The sequence below is a fragment of the Orbicella franksi genome, chromosome 12 (assembly GCF_964199315.1).
Source record: "Orbicella franksi chromosome 12, jaOrbFran1.1, whole genome shotgun sequence".
Taxonomy (NCBI): Eukaryota; Metazoa; Cnidaria; class Anthozoa; order Scleractinia; family Merulinidae; genus Orbicella; species Orbicella franksi.
The window spans coordinates 11,886,657-11,907,689 of record NC_138156.1 but is presented as its reverse complement, the minus strand read 5'-3'; the positions used below and the strand labels follow the sequence as shown (position 1 = coordinate 11,907,689).

Sequence of the window (21,033 nt, the reverse complement as noted above, 5' to 3'; positions counted from 1 at the left end):
TAAACTGCTCAAGTCAAGAGTCAAACCAATTTCGTTAGTCGCGGCGTTCGCGCCCAAAAATAATTTCAAATACGAAGCATCTCCTATACTTTTCCATGCGCAGGGAGGTTTTAAACCGCAGGGAAAAACAAACAAACAAACAAACAAACAAACAAACAAACAAACAAACAAACAAAGCTTTATGCGGTAAGACTTCTCTCCGAGATCCAAACCTTTACCCTTCTCTAGACTACTTTTGACAGAAAAGGTAACCTTTTTATATACCTTCCATAGAAAATATCCCTGTACTTTATAGCTAACTCAGTCGTTAGGTGTATTTGTTCGAGATATTTTGAAAGGAACGTTTTACTACCTAAACGTCAGTTTCCCCTACCCTTTTCTATACTACAGCTCGTGAAATCCTTGCCCTTTTATGCACCTCCAGCATGAACAAGGTACCCTGTTCGTAAGCTAGGAGCTTCCTCTTTAGTCTATCATATAGGGACACCCATGCATATGTGAATAAACCCTTGTATGCGGCTAATCAAGATCAAATGAAGCCAACTGCAGAGAAGCACTGTCACTGAGAGGTGTTTCTACTTGTTATAATTCTCGATATAACTAGACCCAAATTCGTAGTTAGTCATCAGTTAGAATCTTTGTTAACTGTCGTTGAGTTCTGCTATATCAAGTCATTAAGCTGATAGGACACGAGTTTTGTTAGCCCCGATATGCCGTCGAAATGTAACAAAAAACTGCGATTAGATATGATTAGGAACAAAATTGACGATATATTTTTTAGATTTTGAGCAAATAAATGAGAAGGAGAGTGTAAGACCGTTTTAACGTCTCTTTTGTCCAAGTGTTGTGGTGTTCCGTCTCAGTTCATTGCTTATGCTTGTTAGCTAGTTCTACTGGTAGAATGTTTAGTTAACACCGATAGGATTGTCCAGCACGTATGTACTTATAATTGATCCCCTTTGTTCCAAAACATCATGACACAAAATCGTCCCTTTTGTTAATTCGTACTTTTAATGGTCTTCGTATGAATCTCTTGGAGAGAATTTGTTTTTACCAAGCCGGTCTTTCATGTTAAATTTCACGTAATCATTGAGCGGAACTTCTGTCGTTTTTCATTTGGCATAAGTGACAAAGATAGATTGACGCATTTGTAAACAGAATAATAGCCTCAGCAATGCCAAATGATTCCTTGATAGGAACCAACTTATACCAAATAAGCAAGTGAATCAAGGTCATGGATTCTTGTAAAAGCATGTTTGGTTATTCAAAGGGGTATTGTAGATTCATGAAGGGGTATTTTCGCGATTCCACGGCCAGCATGGAACCTCTAGAAAGTGTTTCTTTTTTGCGAAAGAAAGAACATAACTACAAAAAAAGTACGGGGGATTCAGTGGAGATATTACGGAGTAAGGTGGATTGTTGAGTATAGCAAACGTGTAAAATCAAGTTTACCGGTAATTTTTTGGAAACTGTATTCTCTTTATTTTGAAGACAATTGTGATGTACATCCAGTATAGAACTTAGATGTCATTCTACTCTACTATATATAGAATACTCAGGGAAATATATTTTTACGGGAAAACGTCGCCAAAAGAACATGGCAATGATGTAAACTCAATTCATTCATCACACTAAGGACAATTCTCTTACTCACACGCGCTTCTGAAAATCACGAGTCTGTAACTTATCCTTTCCCGTGAAACATAATAATGTTCTTCAATACAGCTTAGTGCTTTCCAGCTCTAAAATTATTAGTGAAAGCGTTGCAATAAAGCCATCATGTTGTGTTGTTTTAAGGTAAACCCTCTCAACCACTTGAATTCTCGAGCTTAAACACGTGAATTCTAGTATGAAGTGCAGGCTTGTGGCATGCCTAAGAACCCTCATGCATGGATCAGGACACACACGCTCGCGATGCTATTAATCAGATCTTAGTTTGTCCTTCTCACCACATGATCACTTGAGGGTCCTTCAGAAGGAGCAAAAGACTTTTCGGATCCTTTCAGACGCCGAAAAAGCACCGTTTTATTACGTTCACAGGTGATCACGCTGGAGTTTATAACGATAAATTTACGGGGTTCCATCCACTTGAGTACTCTGAGGATCGGAGGAGCGTTAGAACACGTTCCTCGTTACGTAACAGCACTGGGCTTACAAATGTCAGGAACACTTAACGAGAAAAGTCTCAGCCAAAGACCAAAATCTGATTTGTGTAGGCTAACACATCAGTTTGAACTGTTCCATCATCACAGGCTTATCTGAATCCTAACTTTGCAAAACATTTTTGGTGCTCGAATTTAAGAGCTGTTTTAGCTTTTTCTCAAAATATTTTCTTCTTACTCAAACATTCTAGCCTGCTCAAAAACAATGCTTGATTTTGGTTACGATAGTGCAAACATCACTTTCAATGGAAAACACCAGAGTTGCATCACAATTAAATTTGACAATTCGAGGAGGATCAGGCTTTCTCGAGATATATTTCACCAAAATAATTCATTTCTCGAATGAACTGAGATTCTGACCAGCCCCTGCTCTCCTTGCACTGTACTCAGGGATCCATATTAAATTGAGAGGGTGAAAATGCACCAACTTTGATTTCTGCACGGTCGCAAAACTATAAAACAAGCGCATTGCAACTGAGCTGGAGGAGCTGGCGCACCTAAAATGTTATCATTTGCAAGTTTAAGTCAGCAATCTTTCTCGATCTTGCCAAACATAGTCCATCCTTGTCCATTTTTGATCATGACCTCTTTGATGTTGTTCAACTTTATTCAAAAACCTTTCATTTTGGTGTTTTCATCGAATTGAAAGTGTTTGTACACGACCGAACTTAACACAGTTTTTTGCGTTGGCCAGAGAAATCGAACTACAACGTCGGCTTCACTGCATCTTTGCGGCAGTCTGTGAGAAGCCTCTCTCTTTTTCTTGGTCCCTCGAGTGTGACCCGAAAGAGAGCACGAGAATAAAATAAATAACGCGGGCGCGCGATTGTGCTGATATTTTTTCCTCTCTCGCTTTCCGTTTTCGCGTCACAATAAAAAGAGGCGCTGCTAGAGGTCTAACTTAACGGCCACCTGATAACCACTGTAATGCGTCTGAAATAACAACTTGTAGAGGAAGGAAAAAAAAGAAAAAGCCCAACATCTTCAAATTCCAATTCGACCAGGATAAAGGATCCGCATGAAAAGCAACTGAGGCTGAGGTGGTTTCCTTTCTAAATACTTTAATTTTGTTTATTTAGGAATATGAGAACTAGATGTGACTTAAACTCTCCATTAAGAGCACCGACTGAGAACATCCACATGCCCTTTGGTCACTAAAGAGGAAAAAAAAAAATCGGCAGAGCGCGGCGTTACTCCTCTTGTATACGGATACTTGGAAAACGGAAATGAGCTTTAGCGGTAAAACTAGACCCTTCGGAAGTTCAGAGGATGGTAAGGAAAGCGAATTCCTAAAGGAAAAATGATTTATCTCCACATATCTGAGTACCATTCATCTTCATCGCAAAAGTTTGAGTTCTTAATATCAAGGCCGGGACTTTGACCGGGACTGTTTTAATAGGGTCTACTAGATATTTTTATTTGACGTAAGTAAAGAAACCCTAGGACATGAAAACTAGAGCACCGAGAACAGCTTTTATCCTGTTGGGTTAAGAGAAAATTGATTTATAGCTTGATATTTTGACTTACGGATAGGCATGTGTTGTGCATGGAATATACTATTACGACTATGTGTTGCAGAAACCTGATCATAAGAGAAACACATTGAAACAGAACCTTGCTACTTTAATTTCAAGTTAAAGCTAAAACTAACACCGTCAAAGTTTACAGAACATGAGAAAACCAGGAAATATCATCCGCGAGAACACAGGTTTTAAAGTTCTTTGGCTAAGCCTACAAATATCTTTATCTGCGCCAGTCAGGTGCCGAAACACCCATTCCGCTTTACGTCAGGTGGAATATCATCATAGCTGTCACAAGCACGAGAAAACAACAAGCCCTTATTTACTGACTCCATTGACTTTTCAAGGAAGAAAAGCTGAATAAGAACAAAGCTTAAATGGTATCTAAACGACAGCTCCGCCCCACCTGTCATTTTATTTGCCGTTTAGTGAGAGCTTTTCATGTAACCGGAACTTGCCGATGATCTGTGTAAGGCAATAAGAGTAAATATTAGTCCAAATCTTGGCCACGGATTTGGATGTCAGCTGCTCCTAAGGGCGCCAGTTAGTCTGTCAACTTCTGACTCCCAATGACCGCTTTGTCAGCGTTCGAGTTTAGCCGGCGAGTTTGTTTTTATAAGTCAGAATGTCGACTGTGTTGAAAATATGGCCGAAAATTACTGGCCTAAACTGCTCTCAAGATGCCGCCATAACAGAAGATATCGTTGTAAATCAGACAGAGTTTATTTGGGTGTAATTTTCTCTGTGTCAACACTCCTTCATATAGTTTGCAAAAAGGTGTCACGGAATGCAAAACGATAAGGAAGGGCGAACTCACTGAAACGGACACAGTTGTCGGTTCATTTCCGACCTTGATCTCAAAATTTGTCAAATTGGCGACATTGCGGCAGAAAAACAAATATAAAAAAAACAACACCAAGCATGAACAGCTAACAGGGTATGATGTATTTTAGAATCTCTCTCGGCTTTATACAAATTAATGTTCTGTCAGCAACAGTCCTAATTTCTAGGCTCTAGGGCGAAGTTGAAATGAGGTCGGCTGGAGACATTGACAAAGAACACCGATGATAAAAGCTGCTTTTGCCGTATCTTATCGCTTATGGCGGCTTATCTTTTGATATCAGAAGCACAGCGTAACGGTCTCACGTCAGATTATGCTTTCTATCTCATTTTGAGGATAAAAAATGTCAACAGTGTTGCATAACGAGGAGGCAAATTTCTCTGTTTCGCGGGGCTGCCTCGTAAGTTTTGTTTGGAAAGCAAAATCGTTTAACCACTCTTAAAAGACTGCAGTTTTGCTGGTTTAATTTGAGGACTGCATATGGGTGGAAAGCGCACAGTCGAAGGTCAATAAACTATGACAAAAAAGCGCTCTGCATATTTCGCGGCACACCTTCGACATGCACTGGTCCCCAAACTGACGACCAGTCAAAAACGTGACACCCTTACATTGCGTAATAATTGTGAATATTTTCAGAAAAAGAAAAAAATGCCAAAAAAAACTTCGATGCAAAAAACTTCGTATGGCGTCATGTTTGGGTCACGTTTGCTCCATCAGTTTTCAAAACGGTGGGTTCGCTGTAGCTGAGAGCACCTGCTGCAGGCTCGTGAAGCCCGCTCATGAATATAAGTTCACTGATATCAAATAATAACTCACTTTTCACAGAGCTTCACTTGCAAGGAAAACGGAGCTGTAAAAAGACACAAGGCACAACTGGAGAACGTAACCTGTGCTGCTGATCAATCTAGCACATTCTTGGGTTCCCATGCGCGGGATCAGTGGCCGAGACGCTCAACCATTAGCTTTTCATATCAGAGCTACGCGGCGCAACATTTGCAAATATAAACTCTGTTTGGACAAAACAGGCGCCTAACTAATGCAATACAATTATACAACAGTTTTATTAAAACTGTCAAAAACTTGCTACAAGAATCAATCACACTGATATGTTATAAACGTTTCGCCTCTTCCCTTGGCCAATACAAAGGCACCTCTTTCTGGCAAAAAAAAAAGTTGCAGTATGACGAATTTTTAATCCCAAAGTCAATATTATGGTCACGTCCAAGCGCTCAGATGAGCGGGTTTTTTTTTTTCTGGACTGTACATGTTTACTTTAGTTTTCTTGATACACGAAACACAGCTCAATGAATGCAATCGACACCGCACCGATATGGGTAGCACTTTGAACCGAGCCCGTTTCTTATGTTATAGCACCTAACGATTTCATTACATCGCATTTTAATTGCAAGGAAGTCTGTTACAGAATGAAACGCATTGTAAATTCATTCGATGAAGGCAGCTTGGCGTGTCGGAAGGAAATAACTTTATCTGTTCGGTTCCGCTCTCTGGGCAAAACTTGTCTGATTACACTCCACTCACTCTACGCGACACTTACGGCGATTTGGCGCTATTGCTGGCAAGGAATTTGTGGGCTGGAGCCAAAACGTCACGTTTCCTGCTTGCAGCCCCAATCTTGACCCTTGGGTAACCCGATATTTCTTTAAAATACCCATGAAATATACAGCCACAAATCCTTTCAAAGCATAGTCAGTTTGGCACCAAGATCGATAACTCTCTTCTGAACTGCTGACACCTGTCAAGATTTAAGCTCTCTGATTGGTTCGAGGAATTATTACACAAAAAATGTCGTAATTAACCACGTGATAAAAGACTTTATTTTCTACTCGCCTGTCATATCTATCACACGTGTTCTTGCATATCGCGAACATCGTAGCAGCGGGGAGCTTGGCAAATTTTTTTGGAGTCAGAAAAATCCCCTACGCTGCAAGTCCGTCACAGGCGTGAAATTACACAGAGCTCTACACTATGCGTGAAAGTGAAAGGATGCTGCTGTCCGATCGTAGGACGATGCGAAACAAGAGAATCCCTGCTCCGCTAACTCCAATGCGAATTTTAAACCCCTTGGGGTTTGACAATCCGATCGCTTGTCAACCCCAGCCACCGCCGCGGCAACAGAGTGAAAGTTATGCTAAATTACTGGGGTCGCTGGAACAAGGAGCTGCTCCGAAGAAGGACCCGATTATGGACAGCGACTCCGACAGAATCAAGCGACCGATGAACGCGTTTATGGTTTGGGCGCAAGTGGAACGAAGGCGGCTGGCAGATGCCAACCCAGAGCTTCACAACGCCGAGCTCAGTAAAATCCTGGGACAGGCTTGGAGATCGCTGAACGGATCGCAGAAACGACCATTTGTAGAAGAGGCCGAACGTTTGCGACAGCAACACATAAAGGATTATCCTGACTACAAATACAGGCCAAGGAGAAGAAAACACCCGAAAAGAGTGTGTAAAAAAATGACCACTTCACCCCCGAACTGTGCAGTGGTGCGCAATCCCAAAGAATCAACAGCTAGTGTCTCGCGCTCCACTTCAGGTGCCGGCTGCGGACAGCTCCTATTTAGCTCACCAGAGAGTAATGGTTTGAACTTTGGGCAGACGTCTGCCCCGATACCTTTTGCAAACGGAGAACTGAGGCTATCACATCTCGGAAATACTTCCACCTTGCCGAATTTGTCCGAGATAAGCCTCCCCACACCTGAGACAAGCCCTGGGTCAAGCGAGTTTGGTAGCGCGTTTAATTTCCCAACGAGCTGGCAAGACCTTCAAAACGCTCTGTTAAACCTCCAACCCAAATCGCAGACCACTACCCCAACGCCGTACATCGGAGTGTCTTCTTCAAACTCAGCGCCTGGCAGCCCTATTTACTTCACGAACGGAAGTGTTCAGGCAATAAGCTCGCCGCTCATGGCTGGTAGCGCGAATACACATCTCCAGCACAACGATACCAGTACAAGCCAGCTCTTCTCGTTCGCTCAGCACATCGGAGATCTGTTACCAGAAGGAGATTTCAACAGAGAAGAATTTGATCAGTACCTGGACGGCACAGAAACAGCGAATATCATGTGTGATGTGGTTTGGTAAGATCACAGCTTCGATGGAGTAGTACAGACTTTTGACTGTAAAATTCCATTACGCATAGTCTTGGTTCCGAGACTTTTTTTAATATTTTCAAGTGACAGCTTTCTGCCCTCATTTTCGATGGCAACTAGATTTGTTTAATAGTTTCTGTCTTGTTTTGTCTTGTTTTCAAGCGAAATGCGTATACATGGAATTATTTTTCAATGTACAGTTTACATAGGGGTCAAATACGAGTGATGGGCACGGTTGAAGGCTAGAAGCACTGCGAGGGGCCGAGGGACAAAGTTCGTTCGTAGTTTGTTGAAATCATTCGTGGTGCAGTCTTCCGTAGTTTATATTTGGATGTAAAATTTCGGTTCGCTTTTAAAATAAAGATTTGTTAATGAGCTTCATTAGTGTTCTTCATCAGTTCGTGCGCGCGGTGCTATGTTACCGCCATTAGTGCCGGAATTATCCTTGTTTAGGCCGGCTTGTTAAATCAAGAAAAAATACTGTCACCTTCTCCAACTTTTCTCCGATTTGACAGCTCATAAAAGCAGCTTACACAGATTGTTATCTACGATGAAAACGATTGGCTTACGCAAGTCAAAGTACACACTGAGATGTGTCATCACTTGTCATAATCTAACAGAAGGAATCGACTTTTTTCTTCCCTAAAGCGCCTACTGTAAATCTGAATTTTAGCAAATTTGACCTTGCAATAGTAATCCACAAACGCGTCGAACTCGCTTCAACTTAATAACTTGCCCGAATTCACGGCTGAACGTATTTGCCGAACTTGATAATTTGGTGATCTTGGCGAGAAACTCCGTGACAAGCTGGCTCTTCGAGTTTGTTCTAAAATACATTTCAGACCTCTCTGACGTCACATGACCACAAGTCAATGAAAGAGTCTTTCTTCTCGAAGATCAGCCTTCGTGTCCGGAAAAGCGTTTTCTCGGCGAAAAGTTGTTTTCAGATATTTTATGGCGCTCTTGACTCCTAGTGTTAATCTCTTTCCACACCGGAAACTAGGCTTGTTCGAACATCACTCTGAACAAAAGAACCGTGATTTGCGCTAATTATTCATTAGCACGCCTAGTGTTATGTATCCGACTTCCTTCGCTTACTTCAAATATTGACACACAGTTGCCAAAATCGACTGTCTTCGAAATAAATATGCATTCAAAATAATTGCCCACGCGTAGTTCTTTTCGGGAAGGAGCGTTTGGATCTTGGCCACGCTTATTAAATTATATACAGGATCGAGAGCAAGGTTTTATCGGCGCAATGTTATCTAAGAAAACTATCGCTTGCTAAATATAGACCTTAAAGACCCTTCTGTTATCTTTTTTCGCTGATGTTTCACAACAAACCCTTCATTTTAAACGTTCAATGCAGTTGCAAATCTCGCTGCAACGGCATGGAGGGTTAACATTATAAATCGACGCTTAATAAGTTAGAATTGGTCATGGACTTGACAAGAGGTTGACATTCCCAATCCCACAATAAAATGATTGGTGCCTTAAGGGGCTTCGATTGAAATTCTTGAAGCAAAAAAATTGACGACAGTCAAATTCTAACAAAGTTTTGAGTTTAAAAAACGTCCTTCTCAAAGCTAGCAGAACCTGGATTGCTGCGAATAGCATTGTTAATCCCTGGTGTGGGATTTGTTTCGGTTAAAATTCAGGAGTAGGGTTAGAGAAAAACTAGAAATTTGCCGAAATGCGCTCACTGTGCATTTTCACTTTCGCTATTTAAAGCGCTTACGCGTTTATCTTTTACACGATCGTAATCGTAGACCTGATAATGATGTGGAATGGGAAAGGAAACATGTCTAGAATTGCCCGGAAATCCAAAATTAATATAAAACACATTTTTTCCCACCTGTTGATTGAACATTTCCCAATAAATATGGCTGGTTGCGCTCCATTCAGGTTGTTTTAATATTACTGACCTTCAATTTTAAACACAGAAAAAAATTTAAGAGCACTCATGGGATCATTCGAGCAAATTGTATCGATTATTTATGATTAATGGGCAAACAGTTTACTTTAGAAACAAGAGTTTGGTTTCAACTTGTTCGTTTGGAGTGTGGCTTGCGACAAGAGCAACACGCGACCGGCGTACGGATTTTTAACATCGCCGACAAAAGCCGGCGAGAATTGGCTTGTATTGATGAGAAATTTCAATCCGTTTTCTTGTCGTTGGGAATCCGTTGCTAATAGCCAAGAATTAGGAGCCAAATGATGTCAAATCTAAGCTAAAAAACACGTGTGGAAAATGAGTATTGGCAAGTTACAAGATCAGTCTTATCAAGCAATAATTAGTAAATGATCTGATGCGAGAGAGATATGTGTGAACTCGTTTTGGGTTTTTTCCCACACAGCAGGGTGTTCATTATAACCCATCTCTTTCAAGTACATCCCTTTCCCTATCGTCTAAGATTTTTAGCTCAAGTATTAGCGAGGAGGTTTTCTTGTGGTTGTTGTCCGACTAAAATGAGTGCTTCTAAGTTTCAGAGATGTAACACTATTTAAGTAAATCGAAAACTGTCTGTCCTTCACAGAGAACAGAGAGTTGACATCCCAAATCGATATCTCGAGGATTGCCATGGAAAAGCAAAAGCAAACTTGTGCTGTGCATCCTGTTTTGAGTAGGAAGATAGCGACGATAGGCTTTTAACATACTGCAAAATAGCTAAGTACTCGCACCACAAAAAGTTTCAGGATAGAAAATAACGGTGATTTAAGCTGCATATTCATTTAAAGATGACATAATTACCATGGAATGCGTGTACTTTTCCTGAACGATTCATTACAGTTTGCGTCAAAATTAATTCTCAAAACATCGTGCAAAGCCGATTGAGAAGATTTTGTTCACAATGTGGTTGATCACTGATGCAAGCTTAGAAGATTTGGTAGAGAAACGTGTCTCGTCAGACGCATTTTTAGTCTTTAAACTGATTTTTCTAAACTGCTCAGCAAGGAGTTTAGACTAACAGAAGTTCCTGATCAAAATACATTGACATACGCCTTGTTCAAATTCCACTCTGATTTCAAATGACATTCTCTGTCAAGGTCACAGCGAGATTGCATGGCGGGAGCCAAAAACCTCTGCCAAACCAAAGCATTCATAGTTGCCAACAGATTTAGAGTATTTCAGAGCATCTTCAGGAAGACTTTACTTTATAAGATAAAAAAAAAACCCTCTTAAAGTCCTTACATTGTAGCACTTAATGAAGGAAATCTGGCTGAATCACTAGTAGATTTTCAATTTTACCCCAGGACTACCTCGAAACAAAATGACAGATACTTTCGAAAAGCTAATTAGCAAAAAAATAACGATTTATAGCCTAGATGGACTTAGTAAATCTTCTTTACAAGGAAATGCTGAATTTTAATCTTTTAATAACAAAACTAACTTCCCTTCAATAATTGATTGCGCAAGGGAGAAAGGAATAACTACATTACAAATTCCAAGATAATTTAAGTTTCCTCAAGGCGTTTCGAAACCATGAATTCTCCCTAAGGTTAATTAATTGCAGAAACGTGGAAAGAATTAATTTGATGCTGATCCGAAAGGTTAAAGTATATACTTTCAAATTTCTCTTTGGTATCTTTATCGAGACTTGATTCTTCAGACCGATGTAACAGTCGTTGTTTTCGCAGAACCAATTTAAAAGCCTAATTTCTAACAGCCTAAATACTGCCGTCACTTTCGCACAACTGTGCCAGACAATATATCTTTGCCATCTTTTCTCACAAACACAAACGTTAAAAACAACGCTCAAGGTTATGTACTTAAATCTGAGTGACAAGCCGGGACCCATTCCCCTTTGGCGTTATTGATCTGCAGTAAAATTACAGCCCGCATAACAGCAGGCACGTATTGTAGGATTTTTCTTTTCAGATTTCCAACCTACATGAAGGATCCCATGTAATCAAATCAAAACAAAAGTAGTTTCAATTGCAACAAAATAGTTTTAATCGTAAGAGACAGTTATCTATGCTGGTTCCTCCAGGAAGTTTGAACAGACACCAAGGCGAGAAAGTCCGGATTTCCTGATGATAGTTTGCCCGTTGAAGTGTTGACCCTTTTAGCAGCCTTGTGGTTTGTGGTTTTCCATCGAAAAAGTCAAATTTCGAAATGTTTGCTGCGCAGTTGACAGAAACATCATGAAATGTCAATCCCACGGAGAACAACAATAAGTAGGGTTTTGCTTTGTTTGAACAATCACTAACGGCACAAGGTCGTCGTTTATGATGCTAAAAACGGGAGCATAACTTTAACTTGATATACAACGTTGTAGGGACGTGAAGCTATCTTGGACCACCTGTTATTCCATAGAACTATTAATAAATATGGGAATTTACCTTAAAAAAATTGAATAAAAATCAGTAATCAGGGGCACCCAACGGATCGTTTCGGTAAATTATCTGTTCGGAAGGCTTTTAATCCCCTCTGATTTTCTTGAGAGAATTGGCACCTCGAACTTTCGTGACATGAGAAATTTAATGTCTGTTGTTTTCGGACTGTTGAAAATGTCGTTTTGAGTACCGAAAAAAGGTCAGCTATCATTTTCGGAAAGGCGATAAGACCTAAGGTTTTCGGGAAATGGACAAAAAAGTCCTAATAAATTCGAGAATACTCAAGTTCCCCTAGAATATCCGAACAGATAAAATTTTTTTAGTGCAACCTAAAATTAACCTACAGAGCTTTAAAAGTACTCCAGAAAGCCTAAAACAGCATCTAACAGCATTAGAGAGAAAACGGTCGTTGGGTGCCCCTGAGTAATGTCCGGTCATGTGTGATATTTTCTGGTGCTTCGAAGAGTGGAGTTGATCCAGAAAATTCGCATTACAAGATATTCTGCAATGTGGCTAAAACTACTGTCGTTTTAAGTTGTCACGAAGTTCTCAGTCTCGATGACGTCCTTACAAACAAGTATCACAGCCCTCCATCAGACACGAACGAGTATTCTGGAATAATGTGACATATCACATATATCAAAAATCAAAAAGCATCATACCGAGAAAAAATAAATGAATAAATAAATATTCTGCAATGAAGAGGAGCAACAATTAAATTAAAAAAAAAAAAAAAAAAAAAAAAAAAAAAGATAGACAAGGGTGCGTCAAAGTGTGCATTCCTTTGTTCCAAATGATTTTACTGATAAACGCCCTGTAATGCAATGCAGCTGTGAAATTTGGGATCCTTCAAACACCTCTAAACACTTCACTTACAGCCGAAAGGGTTACTCAATAATTTGAAAATGCCCCACGGAAAGCCTCGTGTGTTTTTATACTTGAACCGTAGAGGTAACATGTACTGCTAAATGACGAGATTTACTTGGGCTTATGTATACACGAGGTATTTTCCTTTATTCTAGTACTCGGTCAGAACTTATCTGCGTCAAATGAATTTTAAATGCTGACTTTGAGGTCACACAGCAATTACATCTGGTTAAAAAAATGTAGCCATTCACCTTAAACAGTTGGCCATCAACAAATTTATTTGCTTGACCCTCGATCTGCTCTGGTTCATTTCAAATCATGAAGCGACACAATAACTGCTTGCGGTTTTTTTTTAATTGCCCTACCTTCATACGTACGTATTTCCCTAAATACAAGGCTTTTACTTTGGATAATACTCTTATCTAGAAATGGAAAATGCTAATCTAAGCGTCTTTATTCACCCCTGCCCCTTCGCGTGAAACATGCAGGATACACCCTTATATAGGTATCGTTGATATATACTGGCCTTGAAGGTATTTTTAAATCTCTAATTATCGTGTAAACAGGGCAGCACCTCGTGATGACACCATAAAAATGAATTCCGCAGGAAGTTATTATTATTTTTTTTTTGCATTTTGCCCATTCGTAATAATGTCTTTCTGGGAAAATGTCCGTAGTTACAACGCATACACTGCATTATAAAGAATACTTGCCCGCTGTAATGAACAGATGCCTTGCTCATTTCATCGTTAAACTCAACAGCCTATTACAACGAAAAGTGCAATCTACTCACATCAAACAAGTATTCTCATTACAAGGGACCTTTGTTTCTGGTTTGGGCTAAATGTTTTTTTTCCTTTGTGTATGTGTGCATTTCATGTTTTTATACAACGAAAACAACCGCGCCGAGGTAGCTCTTATCATCTATGTACAATTAGGCCTTCTAGTCACAGGCTGGCTGCTTCAATTATTGTAAGACTTCTTAAGCTAACAAGATTATATACGACGAGCTCTCTATTGCCTGCGACAGTGCTCTGAACTTCGATTGTTTCATCTTACTGAAGGTTAACTTTATAACTAGAGATCGTTATTAAATATCTTCTTAGTCGATTCAGCATGTGGTCCTTCTACATTTGAGAGGAAACACAAATTCTTAAAATCGAACGTTTGAGCATGATTTTAGGGCTTTGGTATTAAAGCAGTCGTTAACGTGTTAACTGACTTCGAAGAATTGAGATCACTGAGGAATTTTACACAGAACTGGTAAAGCTCAAACTTTGTTAGCTGTGTACAAGCCATGGCAAGAGGAAATTAAAAGTAGAGGTTACTTAAAGCAAACATAATAATAGCATTCAGTAATTTCAGCTGGAATTACATGTCAAGAGATTTCTTAAGTTATAAACAACTAATTTTCATTACGTCAGTATGTTTCGTCACGTGAACAGTCAACATTCCGTCCAAAGAAAATTTTTTCCATGTCGTTTGCGTCCGACTGAACAAAAAGACTCATTGTAAAATAACCACAAAAACAACTAGAACAACATTAATCACTTAATACAGGAAAACATTAAATCTGTTTAAAACTGCTTACGAAACCTTAAACCTTAAAATCTAATAAACTTTTCCCGGCCCTTTCCTCATTTGTTTGCCATTTGCATGGAGAAAAACAACTTGAAATAAGACGACTTATCACGTAATTATATTCATGAAGTACATGTTGATTAGCCAGCCATCTGCAAGTCTAAAATGGGATCAAAGAAATACACTTATGATATTTATTTTTTTTTAAAAATCCTCACGGTAATCTATTATTTCCTGTTTTCTGCTAACTAAGTCTATATTCAGAGAATCAAGCCACAAATAAATTGGTAACAGGAAGAATTCCGGCCACTTTACATATCGACATTTTTACAATTCAATAAACTAACATGCGAGTCCAACTATGTCTCACCTCACTAAAAGACTTCGCCAAAAAAGAAATAATAATAATAATAATAATAATAATAATAATAATAATTATAAAGTTAAACAAAATATAAACTAAACAACACACAAAACTTCAAGCTAACGGTCACTGTTTCACAATGAAAACTGACCTTGCATCACCATAAAGAAAAAAAACAACAAAAACAAAAAAACCGCGAACCTGCTTATCAGTTGCTAAGCTGTTACGAAGCTTAAGTTCTCCAGTACAGAAACAGGACTGACAACACTTCAGGAAAACCCTAGATATGCAATGTAAATGATCAAAGTGTCAGTCTTTCATTTTCGGCCAATAATTAGGTTTAATATCCTTACTGCTTTTTTTAACCATTTTGTTGTAACACTCGCATACCAATGTCGTTTAGGATCAAAGTTAACTCGATCAGGACACTTACACTTCAAATAAGCAATGTTTAGCGTGGTAATAGTTACCGCGTTCCTATGGCTTATTTGATTCCCCCATTCGACATGGAGTCAGTTCCTTATTCGCAATCTCACGGCAATCTCTTCTTGGCTTATTATTCTTTCTTGGAATTGTTCTACGTAAGAATAAACTAAACTTGAGTATTCACTCGATTTGAAAGAAACATTGTATGTTGGTAAAAAGAAAAAAACAAAAAACAAAACAATCCACAACAACAGTAGCAACGAAACCATGTAATCATTCGCACAGCTTCCTTTAACCTTTGCACACCCTGGCTAAATTTGACATCTCTCTTTTCCACTCCACGTGTTTTTTTTTTTTTTTTTAACTTGAGCTTAATATCTCCATCTCTTCCAAAGTTAATTTTACTTCCTGAGCATCTTCCTTTAAAATTAACAACTATGAAATTCAATAATATCGACTGCAAATGCGCAAATAGTAATTTGACATCTCAACATGTTCAGCTTGGGACCCAATTTTGCAGCAAATATCGAGAAGTTATAACAACAGGGCGCTGATAAAACATGTTAAGATATTATCTTCTTATTTTGATAAGCCAGAACGACTTTATTTTGGATTGGTGCAACAAAATACCGGTGAACTTGACCGTGTTGATGTCTGTTGTGTAACATGTAACCAAGGTTAAGGTCTTGGCAGAGGAGAAAACGCAAATCATTAAAGTACTCCATTGTCTATCAACAATGACAGCATTGTTCAAAACAATGGCTTTATTTTTACTTTGTACTCTAAGCGTTTCCGCTTACACAGTGAATAATCCAGAATAACTGAAACGAAATCTTTTAGGTTTGGAAACATTTAGTCACTAAAAATAACCAAAAACGTGAGACACATTGAAGCCTGTCACGATGAAATGTCGTCAAACATTGCATAAACGTTGTATTATAACTTCCTTTCATACATTCCCGGAAGGTTGCGGGGGTACACACTAACTCCAAGGGTATAATTTTTGAGGTGTCTTAAACTGAAAATGGATTAGAGATTTTGCTATTTTGGCGTGCAAACGGGCATGAATTTGCCTCCCGTCTTGAAATCGGGTTATGGCCTTTAAGGATACACCGAGAACATATTACATACTGTTGCTTTGAGAATGCCATGTAGTTGTCACACAAAAGTGTAAAAGTGTTCGCGACAATTCCGACTGAAATCATGGGTAGTTAGGTTTGCCATGGCTTGATTGAGGTCCGTCTACGGTGCTTCAGCAAGGAGGAGGAAGAAAGGGGAAGGAGAATGCATAAATGCACGTGTTTGTGATGTTTCCTTCCATCACGATGAAACACTTAGAGCTTCACTCAAGAGGCCGTGAACTACCATTAGCCTTAAAGAAAACATTACCGCGTACACTTTTACGCCCAGTTGTAGAAGAAACTCTCTTGAAACAGCTGTAAACAATTTTTTTTCGTGACTGCTCTTGTACCAATAAAATTCTCATTATTATCCTTAAAACACCTTTAGACGTTGCGCGTACGCTTTTACGCCCAGTTGTAGGACAACATTCCTTGAAACAGCTGTAAACGTCTTTATTTTCGGGACTGCCCTTGTACTAATAAAGTTCTCATTATTCAGGCATTTTATGTCAGCGGCAGGAAACAACAGTTCTTGAAAATCGTGTTCGTACGTGGGTGACTTTTGGCTAACAGATGGCATGTTTATTTTTCTTTTGAGCACAAACTCCGTGCAGGAATTTACAAACTGTTTTAATCAGCGCATGTCAGTTTGAGTAAGTTTGAGTGGGAAGGTCTAAAGTTGTAAAGGTTCCAAATCGAAATTGTAACGTATACATAAAGGTCAGATGTAACATACAAGGAAAGCTAGAAACGAAGAAATTAAAGCAGAACTATTCTAGAATCTCTCTTTATCCTACAGTGGAGCTGGAGATTGTGACGTAAAAGTCAATTGCCTAAATTGATCCAAATTTGTTTACAAAAACTCACGTACATGCATAAAGCTTTTAATTTGGGAAGAGCACGTACACGATTGCTCTTGGATTCAGTCCAGTGAAATTTATCTTGTGGTTGGAGAACCTTGTACCACTCTGCAAAAGGTTAGAAGATCAAGCAAATTTATCACCACTTTCTAGCGTGCCAAGGTCTCGGGACATTCCACGTGAAGGGAACTAATATTGCGTAACTGAAGGAAGGGGAAAAAATCTATCGATCTCCAACAATGCAAGTGATATTCACAGTTTTTGTTGGATGTCTGACAGCACAAGAAGTTGTTTTTTCAAAGCACCCCATTCTGCTAGCAAAATAAGTGTGGAATTTATAACCCATGTTTTGTGGTTGACGAATCTTGTACCACCTGAGATCAAGCACTCGTCCGTTTCCGGAACCCGCAAATATTTATTAAACTACGGTGGAATGGTCGTTAAAATGAAAGCAATGGTGTATCAATTAGCATCTTAATTCATTGCACTATTGTTTCAAGCAGATCACGATCACTTGTGTAGAGTAACAAAAGTAACTGTTTTGCGCCCGGCCAGACGTTGGTCGTCGGCTGCAAGAAACTTGAGACAGTTATCTCTCGTCACAGATAAATTTTGGCTCACTTTTGCATTCTTCTCATTTTGTGAACTTTTCGAGATTTTGTTTCACTGACGGCCATCATAACCTTTCGACAAATATATCTTACGTTGACGTAGTTTCTCCGCTGTACCTTTGTTCTTCTTCCAATTATTCGAATAATTTTTCAGACTAAACAAAAAAACCCGACATTTTTGAGCAAAAATTCTCAGCTTAATTCAGCTGTTAAAGTACACTCTTCTTTAACGTAGGAATGAATATTTTTATGTCCAAGCTAGATAATATTATTTTCCTGCTGACTTTACTTTGGGCTGAAAGTGTTGTTGTGTACATTTTTAGATTATAGAGTATAGTCAATATGTATCTCAGTTATAATTAAATAAAAGGATGTCTGGCGTCTGCTTTGTGATACATTGCGCACCAAACTTTTCAATGGTTAAAAATAATTCATTCAAAAACATGTGATTTTATTTTATTATTTTTACAGTTCACCCAAAAATATGTCCTTGACAAAATATCAGCCTGGGGTATACAGCTAATATGTTTTTTTAAAATTTCGCCAGCTTCAGCATGAATATTCTGATAAAAAAGACTCTTTAAAAAAACAAAACAAAACAAAAAAAGAAAAACAAAGTGTAGCAAGAGTGATAAATAGGTACTGTACTTGTCTTAGCATCGTGCGTAGCGATGATAGTAACAAAATAACTGCACAACGTGAGGTAATTCTCTTGATGTGCTGCCAAATTCTCGACGTCAGCATTGTAATCAACGTGTGGCGAAAAGTAAGAAGAGTTGTTACTTCAAACTTTAGTAACTAACTTTGATACCGGCAAAAAATCATAAACTAAGCGAGGCTTGCCGTGTCATTTGCCATGTAACGTAGGTATACTCATCGAAACCAATAAGCAAGCTAGTAATGCATTATCCGACGTTAACAATTTGATGATGAGTCATAAACCTCGATGAACTGTAAATAAACTATGACAAGCGGAACGTTTGAGTCTGAAGTGGTCAGCTCAGACAGCCAGTCTTGCAAATACTATTGAACAAGCTTGAGTCGAACTGTTTCTTCCTGCGTTTCTCATTAAGGGACAGTGTTGGTGTTATTAAAGGAACGTTAGGGAGCCGCTGAGGCGCCTAAGGCACGCAGCTAGTTCGGCATCAAATGGCGTGATATGCGAGAAAGTGTGAATTCTCACGACTGAACCTGAACATTCACATTCACTTCCACTTTTATTTTCACTTTCAATTTCACTGTGAAGACGAACGTTTTTTCACTTTCAATTTCAATTTCACTGTTAAGACGAATACACTTAACCTTTCACTTTCAATTTCACTGTGAGGACGGACACATTTTTGCTTTCAATTTCAATTCACTGTGAAGATGAACACACTTTTACTTTCACTTTCAATTTCACTGTGAAGATATGATTTATTTGTTTCCACGAATGACTACACTTGAGGATGTAACCTTTTACTCAAAATAAAAACAAAACAAGAAAATTGAAAAAAAAAAAAAAAAAAGTGAGGAATTCACTTCGGAATTTGACAGATAGTTCTGTGGTATGAATTCTGGCACGTAGTGCCTTCTGACCTTATTTTCAGTATAACCTTGCCTGCTGTTATGGAATAATTAACAGTAAATATAACAAGACCACTTGATCTCTCACGCTAGGGAGCAGAGCAAATCCCGCTGTAACTCCCGCCTAGCAATAAAGCAAATATTCTAAACATTCTTCTCAAGCTGTTACACCGTTAAAATAAGCTTATCCTACTTAAATGAAAAATTAGGTTTCTAAATGAGCTCGGGAAACGTGCTGTAATGGACATGTTTGTTGGCAGAACAGGATTAATACAGCGGGGTGAATATAGGGGAGGGACAGGAAACTCCAAGTTTTTCCCCTTCCCCAATTTTTGTATAAGGAGAGTTACATCCTCATACATCTGCTAAGTTCATGATATTTGTTTAGCAAGAGCAAGCATCTAATTATCATCATATCAAAGCCAGTGAACACCGATATCACGATCAGCTAAGCCAATGAACTCCTGCCTAAGCTAAGGGACGCCACTGTTAAAATACTCCCTCTATCTTTTTGTGCTGAACTCTTTCGGCCAGGCTGAACCGTGGGACCGTAGCCATTTTAAATTATTTGGCGAGAGAAATCTGGGAAGTAGTTTGTGAGCAGGACCCTTGCTCTCCCCAGATTTCTCTTCCCAAAGAATAAAGATGGTGGTGGCTTCACGATGGAAGGTGACCAGCCTTGCTTGCAATAAGGCGGTGAATTTTATACACGGTTAGGGGACCTCGATGTGGAATTAAATCTCTAGTGAAAAATGACATGATGACATTTCACATTCCTATCCATGCTTCAATCCTATCGCGCAATATCATCGGTCACTGACATAACCTGCACAGCATGACGTCAAGAACAATATCTTTCGAGGTAGCGCTTTATGATTGCTGCTATCCATTGCCGTTTGGGAAGTATAGACAAAAAACATATCATACGGTGAGAGGAGTGAGGAATCTCGATCGTGAACTAGTGACCTCGGACTGTGCGAGAATCACTTAATTTTTAAGACTACAGTAAAAAAGAAAAATGTTGTTCGAGTTTGTGATTGTTGCGATACCCGTCAATTCTTGAGTGGAAGACTGGAAAAACCGAGGATGAGCTAGGACGCCTTTCTTACTGGTAAACCTCATTTATACTTTATCATTTTAATAAAGAAAGACAAAAGTTTCTTCTTGAAAAACATAGGCAAAGCATTTTTTATTTCATCGCGAAAATAATTTAAGAAGCTACTCTTATTTGTTTTTTTAATTCTTCAAAGTCGTAGCCGCACTGGGGTTAATCCAAGCATGAGCTTTGCTGAACCAAATTTCTACAACACTACGAGTTGGAGAAAAGTAAAGCAGGCAGCTTGATACAAAAACACTCAAGACAAACGTCAACTTAGATGCCACTCGGGTCTTGACTGGAATATTCCAGGGATGTCCCTAACGGGTTTCTTGGGATCAACTTCGCCTGATCCTAAGCTTCCACGCCATGTCAGGGCAGCTTGGAAGCGAACTAAAACTATTTTAATTTGCTGAAGTTGCTTGCATATAGTTACCCTCAAGTGTATGATCTATTATAGATTGCATACGTAACTTCAAAGAGAGAAAAAAAGCGTATTCAAACCAAACGGGTTTAGTTGTTACGATCTTTTGGAGCCGGTCAGTCGCATTGCAAACAATTTTTTTAAAG

At 39.0% G+C, this 21,033-nt stretch overlaps 2 protein-coding genes across 3 annotated transcripts in view; one reads left to right on the top strand and one right to left on the bottom strand.

Moving 5' to 3' along the window:
- The window catches only part of LOC145462646 (ADP-ribosylation factor-related protein 1-like), a 46,796-nt gene that overhangs the window by 8,923 nt on the left and 16,840 nt on the right, over positions 1-21,033 (bottom strand). The window lies entirely within an intron of this gene.
- Positions 1,259-8,009, top strand: LOC145462642 (uncharacterized). The gene has a single exon (XM_081446219.1). The coding sequence runs from the start codon at positions 6,510-6,512 to the stop codon at positions 7,623-7,625; it is 1,116 nt and encodes a 371-aa protein (XP_081302345.1). The 5' UTR covers positions 1,259-6,509; the 3' UTR covers positions 7,626-8,009.

Coding starts and splice junctions, on each gene's coding strand:
- LOC145462642 (XM_081446219.1), top strand. CDS start 6,510: ATGCGTGAAAGTGAAAGGATGCTGCTGTCCGATCGTAGGACGATGCGA.